General features: G+C 42.6%; 3 protein-coding genes across 4 annotated transcripts in view; 2 read left to right on the top strand and 1 right to left on the bottom strand.

Annotated features, from left to right (window-relative positions):
- The window catches only part of tbpl2 (TATA box binding protein like 2), a gene marked incomplete at its 3' end in the record, with an annotated part of 106,437 nt that extends 88,210 nt beyond the window's left edge, over positions 1 to 18,227 (top strand). Inside the window, 7 exon segments of the mRNA XM_083998372.1 lie at positions 13,796 to 13,830; positions 13,833 to 13,974; positions 14,635 to 14,722; positions 15,730 to 15,825; positions 15,914 to 16,077; positions 16,869 to 16,963; positions 18,154 to 18,227. Coding sequence (XP_083854498.1) covers positions 13,797 to 13,830; positions 13,833 to 13,974; positions 14,635 to 14,722; positions 15,730 to 15,825; positions 15,914 to 16,077; positions 16,869 to 16,963; positions 18,154 to 18,227 — 693 coding nt within the window. The 5' untranslated portion in view covers position 13,796.
- jmjd7 (jumonji domain containing 7) lies at positions 1,713 to 10,349 on the bottom strand. Of its 2 annotated transcripts, XM_083998015.1 has the most exons (9): positions 10,169 to 10,349; positions 8,736 to 8,889; positions 7,914 to 8,052; positions 6,900 to 7,014; positions 5,468 to 5,524; positions 4,273 to 4,368; positions 4,109 to 4,185; positions 3,293 to 3,452; positions 1,713 to 2,244 (listed from the first exon to the last, which is right to left on the bottom strand). In XM_083998015.1, exons 1-9 carry the CDS (start codon positions 10,215 to 10,217, stop codon positions 2,156 to 2,158), a joined length of 936 nt encoding a protein of 311 aa, XP_083854141.1. In that variant the 5' UTR covers positions 10,218 to 10,349; the 3' UTR covers positions 1,713 to 2,155. The 2 variants fall into 2 exon arrangements, with proteins under 2 accessions (XP_083854141.1, XP_083854140.1); XM_083998014.1 differs by having other exon boundaries at positions 4,109 to 4,368.
- A 1,089-nt stretch (positions 18,228 to 19,316) lies between the features above and the next one.
- atg14 (autophagy related 14) overlaps positions 19,317 to 19,587 on the top strand; it is a 12,803-nt gene continuing 12,532 nt past the window's right edge. The window contains exon 1 of the mRNA XM_083998368.1: positions 19,317 to 19,587. This exon is cut by the window's right edge and continues 309 nt beyond it. The gene's annotated coding sequence lies outside the window, so the exon portion shown is untranslated.

The following is a 19,587-nucleotide window of genomic DNA, read 5'->3' as shown; positions in this document are numbered from 1 at the left end:
TTAAGGAAACTTCCTTTAAAATCATGAATCACTGTTACTCTGTCAAATCTTTTATAGTTAGATTTAACAAGGACATTGCTGTATCTTGCACTTTTTGTAACCTGCACCAAGAGACTGTCTTCCATCTATTCTGGTGATTACACTCAGTTTATGGCAAGGTATCTGTCGTTTTATATTGGACCACATTTATAATGCCTTTGTACTTTGCTTGAATGATAGGAGAGAGTTTGATAATGATTTTTTTTCTCTATTTTATCATATTCCTGCAAAGTTTTATATCTACAAATGTAAAGTATTAAAAGTAAAATCCTCTTTCTCTGTCTTTAAAAAAAAGATCAATTCCTATATCAAATCACTAACTTTGCAACACTCTTGTAACACAAATGCTATAAAGATGATAAATGTGTTTTTCTATTATCTTAATATACAGTTTTTCCCCATGTTTTGCACCATTTTCATTTCATTTCTGTCCTGTAGGCATTATATATATTTATGTATAATTTGTTCTTTTCCTTGATATTGTTCTGTGATTTCCCTTTATTTCATTACAAATAAAGTTAATTAAAAAAAAATAAGTCCAGTGAACTCATCGTCATGTTGGAGAAACCAGTGTTAGATGATCTGAGACAACAATTCCTCTTTTTTCACCTTTCACCCTCTTTTTTCTAAACAGCTTTATCCTTTCTTTTTTTTAAGTATATTTTTTGGCGTTTTTGCCTTTTTTATTTGATAGGACAGTGAGATAGACAGGAAAGGGGGAGGCAGAGAGAGGGGGAATGACATGCAGAAAAGGTCTGCCCGATGCGGGATTCGAACCGGGGACACCTGCGTTGAGGACTGTATAGCCTCTACATGGGACGGCCGCCTTAACCACTGCGCCACGCACCGCCCCTAAACAGCTTAATCCTTACTTTCAGTTAACTGGCGTTCAGCTTGCCTTACTGAAAATAAAAGCTTTTCCTTATTTATCAGGCTTTTTGGAAGAAGTCATAGTGAGATTGTTTCACTACCAGTATCATCTACCTGATTCTTATTATGAAATCCAAAATCAACTGTTGTGGTACAATAGTAATATTGTGACTAACAATTGTGAAAACAAGTGTTCTTTTCACTAAACCAATGTTTGAAAACAGCATATTATTTGTAAATGAGCTTTAAAATAGTAAAGGGGAAATTATGTTTTATGATGAATTTATAGATGTATACAGTAACGTCTGTGTGACTCTTTGAGCTCCGGGCTTAAACCACCAGGCCTTGTTCAGTCACTTAAATCTCCTCCGTCCTCCTCCTGATGCTTCGTTTCATCTTAGACTTAGACTTTATTCGTCCCAGAAGGGATAATTTAGTTTCCACTCGGCCGTACATTTACATGAAGGACATTATACAAATAAACACACAGAGCAGCAAAACAGAACATCACACAATTAGCACACAAAAGCAGACTTATAACGAACAGTGTATGGCACAAACGTTGACTGTGACAGACAAGAGAGAGGAGGAGAATGTGAACGGGTCTATTGTTTACTGTGGCTATGACTGCAGGGATTTAACTCTGTCCCATGCGAGCCTTTCTGAGTTTAAGTGACCGATACCTACGACCTGGGGGCAGTGGGATGAGGTATTGACTGAGTGGGTGTGTATTGTCCTGTTCTATTGAGATTGCAAAGTGACTTATGGGTCTATTGTTCAGTTCTGTGAGGTTGGGTGTGGGAACAAATATGATTTTGGAGGCGAGGTGCGTGATGCGTGTTAATTAGGTCTGGTTGTTGGTGGCTGAAATCCTGGTGTAGGAGCAGATGGAGCAGTAGAGGAGGACTGGCTCTTATCAAGTAGGTGGAGTGCTTTGAATTTTCTGAGCACGAACGGGAACGAGTAGAACGAGTCAGTGCTGTCGCAGCCGAGCGTGCGCCATCTTGGTTGCTTCTCTTGATCTTCAGCGTCTTCATCAGGTCCACAGGTGTAAACACACTGATCTGATTGGTCACACCGCCCACACCTGTCCTGATTTTCCCAGCATGCACCTGTGCGGTTCCCAGCATGCACCAGAGCCAATCAGGACGTCTCACACCGAGTTTAATGACCTTTAATATCGTCCCTGAGCTCAGTTTCATTGTTTCACTGTCCGTCACCGTGACGTCACTCAGCTGCTGTGATGTCACGACCCCCCTGTGACCTCACACAGCGACTCCAGCAGCTGGAAGTAGTTGTACTTGATGTCGTAGTCCATGTCGTACCAGAAGTTCACTGCAGAGAGAAGACACAACACCTCACGTTACCACTCTGACTGTTGATGTGTTTGTCTCAGAGGAAGATGAGGGTTTACCTGCAGCTCGAGCACTGGAATAAGAGAGTAACGACACTTCCATTGAGTCCCGTGGTTAAAGCCTCATGCCCCCGAGTGGCAGGATATGGGTATTGCAAAAGTGCCCAGAAAACCCATTCACTCCAATGTATGTGTGTTGCCCACTTGCTGGTAAATTGATGAAAACGGCTGTGTTTTTGTTTTTAGGTGTCTTGGTCATATCACATTATACTTATAGTCTATTTTTTTAATTATAAAATGTAGATTGAAAAATTCATGTAGAAAACTGTTTTTTTTTACTAGCCATGTGTTAATGTTTATCTGTAAGGGGTCCATGATGATGCTATTAACGTGGGTGATCTAGAAATGTCCTTAAAGGGACAACGAGGAGTTTTGTTAAAGTGAAGTGTTTTCTCACTACATTTATGAGCCTCCGCACCGTGAAATTCTTTGACCGGTGCAAGACAGACTCATGTTTTCATTCATCAAGAATTAAAGTCAGAGGTTGGAAGACGATCACATACCGTCGTAGTTCCCACCATAAACGGAGATTCATACGGCGGCGTTATTCTCATGACTCGCCACGAAACCGAAAGTAAAGAAACGCTGGTCGGCTCGCCCAGCATTTCCACCACCACTAATAATAACAAAATAACCATAGAGACAAAACCATAGATTTATCTAAAATGGACCATTAACAAGTGGTAACGGAGATTCATCCACATTAATGAGACTTTTTTATTGTCGCAGAATTTTTCATTCTGCCGACAGAGAAACTCCTCGTTGTCCCTTTAAATGATTGAAAATACCACACTTGGTCATTCACCAACAATGCAGAGATGTCAGTTCTTGGGCGCTTTTGCAAAACCCATATTCCGCCACCAGGAGGCGCTTCCATTGGACCAATGCGTGTCGTTACTCTCTTATTCCAGTGCTCTTACCTGCAGCGTGTGATTGGCGGGGGGGCGAGGGGGGCGGGGCTTGTTTTACCTGCAATGCAGCCGTGTGACTGTCGGACGTGGTGGAACCACAGCGACGGCAGGTACAGCATCTCTCCGGCCTTCACGCTGCAGTGGACGGGCCGAGCTCTCCGGTACTGAGGGTGTCGCTCCAGGTCGGGGTCCAGAGGGTCCAGAGGGATCCACGGGACCTGGGGGGGGGGAGGGGGTTAAACAGTCTAAAGGGATAGTTCACCCAAAATTCAAATTTCACTCATTATCTACTCACCCTCATGTCGACTAAGAGCTGTGAGAAGTTTCAGAGTCCTCCGTGGCTTCTCTGAGTTACGGGGGGTCCGTGCTGCAGTATTGGATGGATACCAACTTTCTTCGTCCAAAAAGACACACCAAAAAACATCCAAATACCTCCATGCTGCTCGTATGTAATGTCCGTCTTGTATTGAAGCCCCGACATGAGAAATTGTTCCAGAAAAAATTAAATAAGTCTATATTTTAAGCTTGTTTGTAGCGGAAGCTCCCAGTGTCTCAGTTCACTGCTCTTCCTGTGTGACCGGCGGAACAATTTCTCATGTCGGGGCTTCAATACAAGAGGGACATTACAGACGAGCAGCATGGAGGTATTTGGATGTTTTTTGGTGTGTCTTTTTGGACGAAGAAAGTTGGTATACTGCTGCGCGGACCCCCCCGTAACTCAAAGAAGGCACAGAGGACCCTGAAAATTCTCACAGCCCTTAGTCGACATGAGGGTGAGTAGATAATGAGTGAAATTTGAATTTTGGGTGAAATATCCCTTTAAACTGGAGCAGAGAACTGAGATCAACAGACTACACCCGAACGCACCACGCACCTTCTCAGCGTCACTCTGATCCACGACCTCAAACTCGCCGTCCTCCCGTTGGCGGTACACAGCCGGCTGGTACACACCTGGCCGAGAGACGAGACCGTTACCATGGTTACCGGTGTCCGTCGTGGACGCTAAAAGGCGGACGGACGGGCGGTTGCTATGGTTACCGTAGGGGATGAAGGGGCGGTCTGTGGGCGGCAGCAGGATGAAGTTCTTCTCTCCAGAAATGACACAGTAAAGGTTCTCGTAGTGATCCTTGTGCACTGGGAGTTTAAAAAGCTGTTTCAACAGTGTTGTGTAATATTTCATCAAATAATATAAGAATAAAATGAAACACCCTTTTCTTTTTCATTGTAAAATACTGTTAAATAGTATTTTATTTTATATTTTCCTGTGTGATGTACCTGACGACTCTGTAGGTCAGTGATCCTCACTATTTTTTTCACAAGAGCCACATTGGCAGCGCAAAATCAAGGGGAGAGCCACTTTTGCGACAACATACTAAGTCACCTTTGCAAATGTGCATTTCTACATATAAATTGGACATCCCACAAGAAAAAATGTGTATTTGTAGTTTGTTGTTGCAATCACAGTGAGGGTTTGTTAGGGTTCATGCCGTGCAGAACAAATAAAAATGTGTCTGTCCCCTTGTCTTGAAATGTTCTGTGCTCATCTTGTATGCTTCCTATATTACACCTGCCGTCTGCCTGCTCGTCCCCTCTCTGGTGTCTTCGTGCTGATTTTTGTTTGCTGCTTCCTCAGACTCATTTTCCTCACCCACTCCACTATTCGTTACAACACTGTGTGTCTGTCCGTCTGGTTTTTGAGCTGGTTTCTGTCCCTTTTCTTGTTAAAAACGGTCCATCACGCTGGCTAGCGGAGCTAACGTAACGTAGCTGCCTGCAAACGTGCGCTGTGGTCAAGTGTTGTAAACAATGCCACATGGCTTGCGGGCTGCGTTGCCAGGTTTGACAATGCCCCCTTTAGGGGTCACCATTAAGGCTTAAAATACTTCCTTTCACCTTCATTATTTGGGTGAAGGCAGGGAGAAGTATAATTCAGATGTTTGCGTTTTTGTAGTCCAGTGTTGTATATTTATGTAGCACATGAAAAAATGTATTGGCTGTGTTACCACATAGGAAGCTACCATGTGAGCCACCAATTATAGCTTGACGAGCCGCATGTGGCTCGCGAGCCGCGCAATGAGTAACACTGCCGTAGGTGAACTATTGTGTCTATTGTGTGTTGTGTGAGTTGTGTGAGTTGTGTACTGGACCCCAGGATGAATAGCAATAAAACACAGACAGAAAGTTGGAAGTGAAAACACAGTATGAGTGAGTGAGTGTGAGGTTCAGATCTCACTGGAGGTGACGGCGTTCCCTTCTCCGAGCCAAAAGTTGACGGCGTCAGGAAGCTTCCCTGAGAAAAGAGGAAGACGACTCAGGTGAGACTGAAGCTGGTGTTTAAAGCTGTACAGAAAAGAAAATTGAATTTGAGCCCACTCTGGGTCATAAAATTAGTGTAATAACTCATCTATCAGACGTTGTAGGCCAAACTTTGTGCAAAATTATATTTTTGAGTAAATCCGGGATGAAAGTGTGTATTTTTTTTTCGCATTGGATAATGCAGGCGCACGGATTATACGTCAGCCTGTACACGATTCACCAGCCACTGATATTGGATCTGTAATCCGTCATTCAAACGTCTGAGACACGCACACACACACGGAGCTCGGGCTCGCCCCAAGCTTTGAATATCCCGCCCACTCGATAACGACCAATCAAATTCGTTTTCCTCACTCGGGTAAACTCGTGTTGCAGCTCGTGACAACTCGGCGCGACAAACAGGACAAACGGCCGTTTCTGTAGCTACACCTTTAACACTCTTCAGAGTCTTCAGAGTAAACCTCCTAAACTTCGTAAACTTCCTGTTTCCACACTGAACCCACACCACCACACACACACACACACACACACACACACACACACAAGCTGTGTTTGAAACCGTCTACTACCCTTAATTCTGTTGATGTCACTGTATTGAGTTTTTATATTTTTTCATTGTGACAGTAACCGGTTAGATCCCAACATGTGGTCAGTTTATCCACATGACGCCTGTGAAGCCGGTCATCTGACTTACCGGCAGGTTTTTATTGGTTTACCGCCGGCTGGTTAAATTCTGTGTAGGAGGTAAATGTTGGTCTCATTGATGAAATGTAACACTTGGCTGTGGCAGTCGCATTAGTTTGTTTGAATGAAAAGTGAAGCTTCAGGTGTGAACTGGACAGAAGAGCAGCGCACTACATACGACATTTAAGCCAAATCAGTACGGCCTAGCAGGAGAGGAGGTGGTTTCAAATACAGCCAGTATGAAGTGAAGTTTTATTTTTTGGACTCATGCCTGAAGGATGGCCAGAGAGAGACAAATATTAGTTTAGTGTTCTGTTAGTGGCGGGCAACAAGGCCCTCACGAGAAAATGGCTTTCACAGGAGAGGACATACTTGTTTTGTTTTACGTTGGAAGAAATGGATGGACTATATAACACCACGCAGGCCAGACTTTGACTCGTTTAACTCTAGATAATATGCTATGTGTGTAGCAATAACCATACCTCACTCCCTATGTGTTCATGTTTTATTTTTTTTATGTTCCTTTATTCCTAGAAAAGGGACATTCATGCTGATACTCGATGACTAATGATTTAAATGTATGTACATGACACATCTGTTGCAGAATGTCAGTAAAAAGGTAAATAATAAAATAAACAGATGTGTCCATCCTACTGTGACCTCACCCAGTGCGCTGCTCATCCAGGGAACGTGAGGCTCCACGTCGTCGGTGAGCTCCGGCAGCTCCTCCAGCAGGTTGGAGCACTGCTTCTGGACGTAGAACACGCCGCGCTGCTGCACCTGCACACACACACACACACAAAGAGACACACACTGTTCTTACTGCCCCAAGGATCCAACATGGCTGCTGAGTGAGTGAGTGTCAAAGATCCTCTATCTACCAAGACCCCCCATGAACGGCTGCTCCAATAATAGAAAAGGTTTCACTTCCTGTCTCTCTGAGTGGGCGTGGCCAACCGTCAGTTTCACTTCCTGTCTCTCTAAGTGGGCGTGGCCAACCGTCAGTTTCACTTCCTGTCTCTCTAAATGGGCGTGGCCAACCGTCAGTTTCACTTCCTGTCTCTCTAAGTGGGCGTGGCCAACCGTCAGTTTCACTTCCTGTCTCTCTAAATGGGCGTGGCCAACCGTCAGTTTCACTTCCTGTCTCTCTAAGTGGGCGTGGCCAACCGTCAGTTTCACTTCCTGTCTCTCTAAGTGGGCGTGGCCAACCGTCACCACCTCGTCTGTGAACGTGTGTGTGGATTTATACAATGTGTAGGTAGATGAAAGTGAGATATTTATATTTTCCTATGATAACATTAAATATTTACACTAGTAACAGTCATATTTAGCATGATGAAAATAATTTAAATCATTTTGACGGGAGTTCGCGGCCGTTTCCATGGTTTTCAGTCGTTGTCATAGTTGCGGTAAACGCATGGATCTATTAACGCTGGCTTTTAACACGGATGTCAGTCTGTGTGGTATCCACTGTTAAAAGCTGCTGTGATGATCCATGCCTTTTACACATTTAAAAAAAAATAAATAAATAAATAAATCCATGCATTTACCGCGACTACCGAAACCATGGAAACGTAAACATAAAATTCCACCGGAAGAGCAAAACCGGCAAAACAGGCTACGTTTTAGACGTTCGGAGAAAGGTGGATACAGGAAGCTGACTCGTCTCTGTGTCTCACCTTCCCCTCGATGATGTCGAGGACGGCAGAGAAACTCATCCGTCTCTCTTCAGGCATCACGAAGCGATCCCCGTTGACGGCGTCGGCGTAGCCGTTGGGCGTCACCGCCACGCTGATGACCTTTGACCCCACCTTCTCCCTGCAGACAGGAAGCAGGATTTTTTTTTTATTTTATTTTTTTACGGTCACCATGGGACCTTTTTTATTTTTTTATTTAAACAAATGCATTTACAAACTAGTCAGGCAAATATTATATCTGTCCAAAATTTAACAAGAGCAGACATCATGTTTCAGAGATAAGAATTAAGAATAACATTAAATAAACAAAAATTAAGATAAGTGAGTAAAAAACAAAACAAACACATATCAAATGTATAGAAGGGAAGAGAAAAAGAAAAAGAAAATAAATAAATAAAAACATACATTACATCATTCAGGATTAAAACAATTGTTACGCTACATTAGTCAGATCATTTTTGAACATTGCATAGAGGTCTTTGGCATGTTTGGATTTAATACATTTTAGGGACTTAATATGGAGATGGAATTCATTTAAAAGTATGTGAAGATGGGTGGAGTTTTTAGATATTTGGCTTTGTGAATAAAGAATTTGGCTAAAGGATTAGTAAGACATTTATCCTTAAATCCAATTGTTTGTCTTTTAATATAACACCATAGGTAATACTGTTGTAGTTTAAGTCTGGCATTGTTGCTTCTTTTCTTTTCAACCAGTCTGTAAATCATTTCCAGACAGGAAGCAGGATGAATCTCACCCGACCTCAGAGCAGCCGTGCAGGGGGCGGGGGGGCGGGGCTTCCTTACCTCAGGTACTGCGGCGTCCACCTGGACAGAGCCGGCCAATGGCTGAAGGCGTTGCGGATGATGCAGGGTTTGTTTGGACCAATCCAGTCGCGGTAGAAGTTCAGCGGGTCGGGAGGCTCGTCCAGGTACGGCACCGACTGGTTCAGGTACAAGTCTGCAATCAGTAATCAATAACCAATCACACACACACCTGGCCTTCAAAATAAAAGACACACACACAAACACACACCTGGCCTTCAAAATAAAAGACACAAACACACCTGCCCTTCAAAATAAAAGACACACACACACACACACACACACACACACACCTGCCCTTCAAAATAAAAGACACACACAAACACACATACCTGCCCTTCAAAATAAAAGACACACACACACACCTGGCCTTCAAAATAAAAGACACACACACACCTGCCCTTCAAAATAAAAGACACACACAAACACACACACCTGCCCTTCAAAATAAAAGACACACACAAACACACATACCTGCCCTTCAAAATAAAAGACACACACACACACATACCTGCCCTTCAAAATAAAAGACACACACACAAACACCGGATCTTCAAAATAAAAGACACACACAAACACACATAACCTGCCCTTCAAAATAAAAGACACACACACCTGCCCTTCAAAATAAAAGACACACACCCCAATCACCATGACTGATCACTGGCAGAGAGAGTACTACAGCTACAACTACTACAGAAACAGAAGTACCAGTAGTATTACCATAGGATTAGTAGTAACAGTATCGTAGTATTAATAGTAACAGTATCGTAGTATTAGCACCTCAGTATTCGCAGTAACAGTAGTAACCGACCGAAGTATTAGTAGTATTAGTAACAGCAGTATTAGTAGTAACAGTAGTAACCGTAGTGTTAGCAGTAACCGACTGTAGTATTAGCAGTAACAGTAACAGCAGTAACCGACTGTAGTATTAGCAGTAACAGTATCTGTATACAGGAGAAACCTCAGTACTCAGTAGTGATACTACAACTGTAACTCTGAGACAAACTGTTTGTAAAAATGGGATAAAACTGCCTCATTGTACTAGTAGCTGCTATCTGAGCAGAGGAGGTCACCTGGCACAGTGTGTTCTCTGGTCTGTTGTGGTTCAGTCCAACAGGTTCGATTCTGAGCCGTGGCCCTTCACTGTGTGTGTGTTGTACTCTCTCTTTGTCATAAACTCTGCACTACTACACCAATACTCTACAGTTACTAGATTGGTGACAATAATAATGTTATAATGTGAAAAAGAAAGAATTGTCCTAATAATGAACAATAAAGTCTGACGTCTACATTACATTCTAGTACTATCAGGAACATTAGTAGTACTATCAGCAGTAGTAACAGTAGTACTATCAGGAACATTAGTAGTAGTAACAGTAGTATCAGCAGTAGTAACAGTAGTATCTTCTCACCATGAGCCTCCAGTGAGAAGTCGCTGAGTCGCTCCGTCACAGTCGCCATCTTGTCTTGTCCGTCGGTTGTAAATAATCACGGGCGGTGTTGAAGTTGATGATGTTATAACAATAAACGTTACAACGGATCAGTCCGACTCAAACCACCCAACCTCACGCCGCCATGCTGCTGTGTTTACATCTGGTGCGCATGCGCAGGGCTGCGGCGCCGCGGTGGTGATCAACCAGAGCGCCGCCTGCTGGACGGAGGGTGAACTGGTAACTGCAGTTTAAATCATTATCCACCTTGAGTCCTGTCCCTCGCGACGTCAGTTTAATTACCGTTTATTATATATTGTGTGTATTGTGTGTATTGTTCCTGCAGCAGTCAGATATTTTAACCACAAATAGCGGCTGTCTATTGTTGTTGTTGTTGTTGTTTTTTAATCTTCTGGAGGTGTATATTTTTTTATATGTATTTATTTATCCTTGCCTATATTAATATCAATTTAAATCACTTGCTTTGAGCAGCCTACTCTGTTGTATGAAGTATCCAATCATGTTGATAAGTTTTGTGCAATGGTATGGAAATGTTTGTATTGTTTGTTAGGTGGATGTTTGTGTTTTTATTGCGTGGCAAAGCAGTTTCCCCTTGGGGATCAATAAAGTTTTCTAATCTATTTTTAATACCCTACACTGAATAATGGGGAAGGCTCTGTACTTTGTGTTGTTTTATTTTTTATTCAGTCTTTGTTTTATTATCTTATTGTGCTTTTATGCTTTTATGGTGATATGGATCATCCCCTTGGGTCTGAAATAAAGAAATGAATGAATGAATATTATGTATTACGTGTTTTTATGTCTCTATTCTCACGTGTCAACATAAAAGTGTAGGTATTTATTTCAGGATGTACACTGATCACAACATAACTACATACAACAACAAATGTCAGGTGTGTGTGTGTGTGTGTGTGTGTGTGTGTGTGTGTGTGTGTGTGTGTGTGTGTGTGTGTGTGTGTGTGTGTGAGTTCAGGGTCTCATCAGTGTGATGGGATGCAGCTGTGTAGCTCAGCCTGGAGTCTCACCGTGGCAGCTCTTCAGTCATGGATGAGTCGGCGTTGGAGCGTTTCTTTGATGATTCCATAGCAACCGTGAGTAGAGATGAGAGACGCTGCCGCTGTTTGAACAGAGAAAACTTTATATATATTTTTTTATTTTCATTTTTATTTTTAAACTTTATCATCAAATAGTATGAACAAGCAAGAGAGAAAACTTTATTTAAACAGGCGGCTCCACCGGTGACGTCATGTGTGGCTGTTAGTTTTTTTTTTTTATTGAGGTATCTTCACATTGGTAATAGATAAATTGCACAGCTATCTTAATCAGTCAAGAACAAAAAGAAAAGAGGACGTGAGGGTCTCAGTCCACAATAGTAAAGAAGTCCAGCAAAGAAAATAACTTTAGGGCATTTTTGCTTTTCATGTAATGCAAAGATTTTTTTTTTTATACATTCTGAGTTGGTTTATCCTCCATTGAAGTGGGGTTTCACTTTGAGGTATTTACATCTGTTGATGAAATGTTTTCCAAGGCAAATTAAAATGTTCACCAAAAAGTCCAAGTTATTTCCAACCTTGATCCACATCCAATTCAATGGGGGCAAAATAATGTGTTTAGTTATGTGTGGCGGTTAGTAGTCACTTCTTTTTAAAACAAACAAATAAATAGATACATTCTCCCGTGGTGTGTAGTTTCACAGAATGATGGTGAATTACAGGTGAAAACATTAAAGTATCTCTCCATCAGGCCTCACGGTCACAGTTCACACACACTAACACACACAGGAGGAACAAAGTAAAACTCAACGACCGGGATTTAACGGTTAACGCTGCTAACGTTAGATTAGCCACCAGCTAACTGTTAACATTAAAACAACTAGTAACTTATGAAGCAGTTTTAACTCTTCGTGTCTCTCACCGGCATCATCACAGAACATCAGCGGTGTTGTCTGTGACATCTTCACAGGTATGATAAATAAATAAAATGCACTTTAACCGGCGAATATAAAGTTTTTACAGTTAAATTAACGGAAATTAACGACGTTATCAGACTGTTGCCTAGAAACGGGGCCCACCCACGAAGTCTGCAGGGGCTCGTTAGTGTGGCTTTTCAAAATAAGAGCTTCTAACTGAACGATCACAATAAAAAGCAACAAATTAAAATTTAATTTAATTTAATTTAATTTAATGTAGGGCAGTGTGCACCTTCAATAATGACAGGATTAGTTACACATGCACACACCCACCCAGGTCTGATTGATTGATTGATTGATTGATTGATTGATTGATTGATTGATTGTTCGTTCGATTGAATTGTGTGTCTTGTATCTGTGTTCTTTTTACTCGCTGCAACAATAATTGTCCTATGGGGACACAAATAAGAACCTTGATTGATTGATTGATTGATTGATTGATTGTTCGTTCGATTGAATTGTGTGTCTTGTATCTGTGTTCTTTTTACTCGCTGCAACAATAATTGTCCTATGGGGACACAAATAAGAACATTGATTGATTGATTGATTGATTGATTGATTGATTGGTTTCCTCCTGCAGGACAGCTTTGAGTTGGGGGAGGACCTGGGTCTCCATGGCGCCGCCCCCTCCCTGACCCCGGGCCGGGAGCTGGGGGAGGAGCTGGACCTGAGTTTCCTACCTGATGAACTGGGCACAGGTATGATGATGACATCACTGATCAGTTACTGTCTTTGCTTCTTTACAAAATGAGATTAAAAAAAACAAACAAGCAATGGTACAAGAAGACAGAGCCACCGTCACAGGAAGTTTGGTTGAAAGTTATGGACGAAATACATATGGAACAACTGACTTATAAAATAAAGACTCGAGAGGATCAATACTGCTGGAAGTGTGAGAAATGGACTGAATATACATAAAAACGACAGGACAAGGACCATCACATTGACATTGAAACAGGATCAAACTGTAGCAGCATGGTGATCAAGCATGGTGATCCATGTTCTTTTTCACTTTTAGTTTTTTTATTTGTTTCCCCCCACCCCCTTCTCCCTTGTATAATGTTTATACACTGCTAAAGAAAAACAATAAAAAGAAAGTATCAAAAAACAAAAACAAACAAACAACTAAGGTAAAAGCAGATAATGTAGAAGCTTAAAGTTTAAAAAGAGACGTAAAGAAATGATTCTCCAGAGGTACATTGAATAATTCACACAAGGTGTTTGCTTACTTACTATTTGGATTAAAATGTGGCAGGAAATGGTGCATAGTGGGATGGAGGAATGAAATAATAAATGTAACGTCTTTGTGCTATGATTTTAATTAGAACATATAGTTAAAATTACAGGGGTAGGATTAGATAAATTAATACTTCTTCCTACTCCTTTTCGCTCATGTAAACTGCGTTGCTTATGAGATGTTACTTTTTTGTGTATACATTTTTGCTGTTCACTTATTTCCTTATTATATTATTATTTTATCTTATTTATTTAATTTTTTTACATTATTCATTAGTCATTAAATAAAAAGTTGTTTGTGTCTCCGTCCAGCAGCAGAGAGTCGGGCTGCAGCTCTGAACGTCTCTCAGGACAGCGGCATCGGTCCAGACTACAACTCCCAGGATGCAGCAGCAGCAGCAGCAGCAGCAGCAGCAGCAGCTGGCGGCCAGCAGGGGGCGCCGACATCAGAGCTGGGCGCCACCACCTTGCCCTACTGCCCTATGACCCCTATGACCCCAATGACCCCCATGACCCCTATGACCCCTGTGACAGAGAGCTCAGGAATCATCCCACAGTTACAGTGAGTTCACTGACTGATACTACTGATGCTGTAGAACTAATACTGTAGTATTGCCACAGTAGTATTGATACTCTTGTATTGTTTCTGTAGTATTGATGCTGTAGTACTGACACTACACTAAGTATTGTGAGGAGGACCAATCAGTAGTAATGAGCTCAGGCAGTGTAGTGTTCAGGTGCTGCTGTGTTCAGGTCGTTCAGGTACTGGTGCGTTCAGGTGCTGCTACGTTCAGGCATAGATATATAGATATATATAAGAAGACTAGATGACTCACCGCTGCTGCTGCCCAATGACAAAGCGTAGCCACACGGCGGCCATCTTGGTAAGGTCAACTCTCTCCCTCAGAGCATTAAGCCTCTGCTGCATGTTCTGCTATAACGACCACAACTTGCTCAGTTTTTGTCCCATTTCAAAACGGTTTGATTTTTTATGAACGTTTATGCAGTTATGATGCAGCATAGCTACTTAAAATCACGGATAATTTTAATCATGTACTTTTTTTTTTTTGTAAAAGTAACATTATAGTGACATTATGCAAATTATGCAAATATATAATATATAGCTAATATGGCCGACTGTGAGCTACGCCTGCGTGTAGTCCGATCCACCCCCTTGCATTCAGGTGCTGCTGCGTTCAGGTGACTGTGAGCTGCTGTGCAGGAACATCGTCTCCACGGTGAACCTGGGATGTCGTCTGAACCTAAAGTTCATCGCCCTGCAGGCCCGAAACGCAGAGTACAACCCCAAGGTATTGAAGCCCCGCCCCCTGCTCCTCCTCCTCCTCCTCCTCCTCCTTCTCCTCCTCTTCCTCCTCCTCCTCTCTCCTCCTCCTCCTCCTCCTCCTCCTCCTCCTCCTCCTCCTCCTCCTCGCGTGCCTCTGACCAATGGGCTCTATGCACAGCTCCACTACTTCCTGAACTTAAGCCAGCTCCTTTATTTCCTGTCTTACATTATTGGACAAACTGATTAATCCAGGTGTGTCTGACCATTGTGACTATTCAGACACACCTGGATTAATCAGTGTGTCCAATAATGTAAGACAGGAAATGAAGGAGCTGCCTTAAAGCAGAAGTAAGCGATCCGGTGGTTTTGGCTAATGCTGCGTTCCAGGCAGGCTTTTGAAACCGTAAATTACAGCTTCAAGTCACAACTTACGACTTTGTAGCGTTCCAGGCAACCCACTCGTGTTTCTCCGACCTGTTTTACCTGTGAAAGTCACTATAACGGCCACTCGTAACTTCTGACCCGTGAACTCGTACCAGATCGAACTGGTACGACTTCACAGGTCAGAAAAACACGAGTTACGGGTTGCCTTGAACGCACCATAACGTCTTGTCAGCAGATGGAGTTAGCAGCCCCCGCCCTCGTCATGGATCTATTGGTCCTCGTCCCTACGTCACCACATTCACGCACATCCCTTGGCTGCACACACAGAGAGGACCGCCCCTTTATGCCGTTCTCTCTCCTCATTGGATAAAACTTGTAGGATACAAGGAAAGTTTTCTCCTGGGCTCAGAGCAGAGCAGAGTGACTGACAGACCCGTGTTTCAGACCAAACACTCTATAGAAGTGATTGCTGTCGGAAGATACAACTATTTAAGACTTAGATTAACACAAATATATCACTTACTTCTGCTTTAATCAGTTGGTCCAATAATGTAAAACAGGAAATGAAGGAGCTGCCTTAAGTTCAGGAAGTAGTGGAGCTGTGTAGCTGTGCATAGAGCCAATCAGCTGACGTCTGCTGTGTTTCAGCGCTTCGCCGCCGTCATCATGAGGATCCGCGAGCCTCGGACCACGGCGCTGATCTTCAGCTCGGGGAAGATGGTGTGCACCGGCGCTAAGAGGTCAGTGGCAGCTTTGGTTCTGAGGTCCGGTTCGGGCCGGTTCGGGTCCCGGCGGCGCCCAGCTCGGCTCATGTTTGGTGTGTTTGAGTGAGGAGGAGTCGCGGCTGGCGGCCAGGAAGTACGCCCGGGTGATGCAGAAGCTCGGCTTCCCCGCCCGCTTCCTGGAGTTCAAGATCCAGAACATGGTGGCGAGCTGCGACGTCTGTTTCCCCATCCGGCTGGAGGGGCTGGTTCTGACCCACCAGCAGTTCAGCAGGTACCGGTGGTGGTAGCACAACGCCATATACGCACAACAACACCATACGCACAAAGCCATACGCACAAAGCCATATGCACAACGCCATACACACAACGCCATACGCACAACGCTCAAAAACTCAAGAAACTATCAATAAAAAGCTAACCCTTTCAGATTATTTGTTGAAAACTACCCACAAGCCACCCAAAGCCATACGCACAACGCCATACGCACAACAAAGCCATACGCACAAAGCCATAAGCACAACGCTCAAAACTCAAACTATCAATAAAAAACGTACCTTTCAGATTATTTGTTAAAAACTACCCACAAGCCACCCAAAGCCATACGCACAACACCATACGCACAACTGGTAACTAAGGCCTGGACTACACGAATATGATATATTCCTAAATGCACATTTTTCTGTCTAATTTGGCCTCTCAACCACATGAACACGGCAGTTTCACCCACACAAACTGAGATATTTTTAAATGGATAAAAAAGTGGAGAAATAAATTAAAGGGACAACCAGGAGTTTTGTAAAAGCGAAGTGTTTTCTCACTACATTTATGAGCCTCCGCACCGTGAAATTCTTTGACCGGTGCAAGACAGACTCATGTTTTCATTCATCAAGAATTAAAGTCAGAGGTTGGAAGACGATCACATACCGTCGTAGTTCCCACCATAAACGGAGATTCGGCGGCGTTATTCTCATGACTCGCCACGAAACTGAAATGTTGTTCATGTTCACCGTGTTTTTACAGACTGACTCTTATCTCTCTGTCTCTGTGTGTTTGTCTCTGCAGCTATGAGCCCGAGCTGTTTCCCGGCCTCATCTACCGCATGGTGAAACCTCGTATCGTCCTGCTCATCTTTGTGTCTGGGAAGGTGGTTCTGACCGGTAATGACCTCGTATCTCCACACGGTGACACAGACGGTCCAGCAGGAGGCCTCAGCTCTTCTACACACTAACACACTAACACAGTGTTGGGCCTGAACACGTTCAAAGAACAATCGTTCATATTTTGGGGCGAACATGAACTGAACGTTCTGTATTTCTGCTTGATGAACGTTATTGTGAACGCGTTCATTCTGGCGTTTGTGAACGGCGCTCTCTCACAGTCTGACTTCATTCAATAGTGTGCCAGATTTCCATAGAAACCCACAGCTACGCACCATAAACAGGCTTTAATATGGAGCTGAAAACCTCCCAACCTGGCAACAAAACCTCCCAACCTGGCAACACCATCCACCACAGCGTCACACCACATATGTAAACCCTGGTTGGATATAAAGATGAAATCTGACACCGAGTTTCACTGTTAAAACTGGTAAAATAACTGCTGTCTGTGGTGTTATGGGCTGTGGCAGTCATTTTGAAAATGAATAGCTTGCAACAACGTATTAAAAAAAGAAAAGAACTATGAACTTGTTCATTTTTGGAACCGTGAACTTCACCATTCAAAGTTTTTAATTCCGAACTATGAACTAAACTAGTTCATTTTAAAATGTGTGAACTGAACTCTGAACTAGTTCATGTAGAAAGTGAACTTTCCCAACACTGACCACATAAGCTAATGTCCACTTACTGTAAGTCGCACACATATTGCATTGCAGTAGCGTGTTTAAAGTGATAATATAATAAACAACCAACCAGTACCGATAGCCTACTGTATGCTAATGAATAAAGGAGTGACAATAATACAGTAAATGCTTGAATTTCCTATATATATAGTAGATGTAGAGCTGTATTCTATTAGCAGACCAGATAGCAGCAGATGAGAGACAGGACACTTTTATTTTTTAGAGACCTGAGACTTGACTCAGACTCGTGACCAAAGACTTGAGACTTGACTTGGACTTGTAAAAAAAGACTTGTGAACTTCTCTGCTGGTTTCATCCTTCATGATCGGCTGAACCAGAGAAATGTTGAAGAGTTCTTCTCCTCCTGACTCCTCGTCTCTTGCCTGAACGAGTTTGTTCTGGTTTCTGGGATCTGGTTTCATGATGAGGATTTTATTTGGTGAATCCTTGTCCTTGTAATGTGTTTAAATAAAGTTGTGACTGATTAATTTGTGTGTTAAATTCCAGGGGCTAAAGAGCGGGCTGAGATCTACGAGGGGTTTGAGAACATTTATCCGATCCTGAGAGGCTTCAGGAAGTAGTGACGACCACGATGGCACTTCCTGTCTGTACATTAATCTGTGTGTCTGAGTGTTTTGTTTTGTTATGCAGCAGAGATGTTAATAATATAATATAAATGATGAAATCGCTGCAGTGGAAATTTCTGTTAATTAAAAATGACTTCATGTTATGCTATTATCTTGTAAATAATTTACTGTGAAGATCAGACTGGTTTAATGTAGGCTAATTTATTAATGAAGAAAAAATAAAGCTTTGTCCATCGGTCTACATAAATATAATAATAATAATCTAAGTTTGTTTTTTTTTACTTATTTTGATACAGTTTACAATTGAAGTTTCTATTAGAGGTATTTCTGTATCCTTGATGAATTAAATATGTTATTCAGTGTCATTAACCACCTGACTCCTTAACAGCTAACTTCCATGCAGACTTCTATCATTGATATTATTTTATGTTATCACACACTGACATTGCCACACCCTGCCTGCTGTAAATATTATCAATACAAAACCCGCTATAAATAATAGGCTACATATATGCACGCATGTTCTCAGAATGTGATAAGCAACATGATGTGTGTGTGTGTTGTTCAGGCGTGTATCTAATGCAACAAACCTAACTGACAGACTAACAGTTACATTATGTCCTTGTTTATCAGGCTAGAGTCACACTATCTGGCTTCATGTTCACACACATCAGGTTATGTGCGTTCAAGTACTAAAATAGAATACATGATATGTCAAAACATAGGCTACATCACGTCATTGAAGTATAAAAACAAAGTACATCACGTCCCAGAACATGTCCAATTGTAACAACTGTACGGTACAATCTGGCCACTTTATTGCATCTTATTCTTAATTTTCTTAACTCAAAGTTCAGTGGTTGTTGCTGCTGAACTTCAGAGAGCTGTGCAAACCGGAGTTAAATTCTTTTTATGTTCGCAGCATCACAGACTGTCTGTATATAAAAGAGTTGCAGCATCGAACTTGACAAATAATCAGATTCTTTTAGTTTTCTTCTCTGAACTCTGAACTCACGTGACTCCGCCTCGACGCTGACGTCATTACAAAAACAAACCCGTCACGTTTTCAGAGGAACCGGAAGTGTTGGACTCGACGTCCGCTCGTCAAAACAACAACATCACCTTCACCACCACCAACACCACCATCATCATCATCATCATCATCATCAACAATAACAACAACAACAGTAGCAGCAACAGCAACGAAAACAGCAGCCTGGTGCCGACATGCGGCCCTGAACAGCCCGGGAACAGCGGCCTCCTGCCGGACTCAGCCCGTTAGCTCAGCCGTTACCTTAGCCTTTAGCTTGGCTGTTAGCTCAGCCGTTAGCCTAGCTGTTAGCTTAGCCGTTAG

The sequence above is a fragment of the Trachurus trachurus genome, assembly GCF_905171665.1.
Source record: "Trachurus trachurus genome assembly, chromosome: 22".
Classification (NCBI taxonomy): Eukaryota; Metazoa; Chordata; class Actinopteri; order Carangiformes; family Carangidae; genus Trachurus; species Trachurus trachurus.
This window is presented reverse-complemented; position numbering and strand designations above follow the sequence as displayed.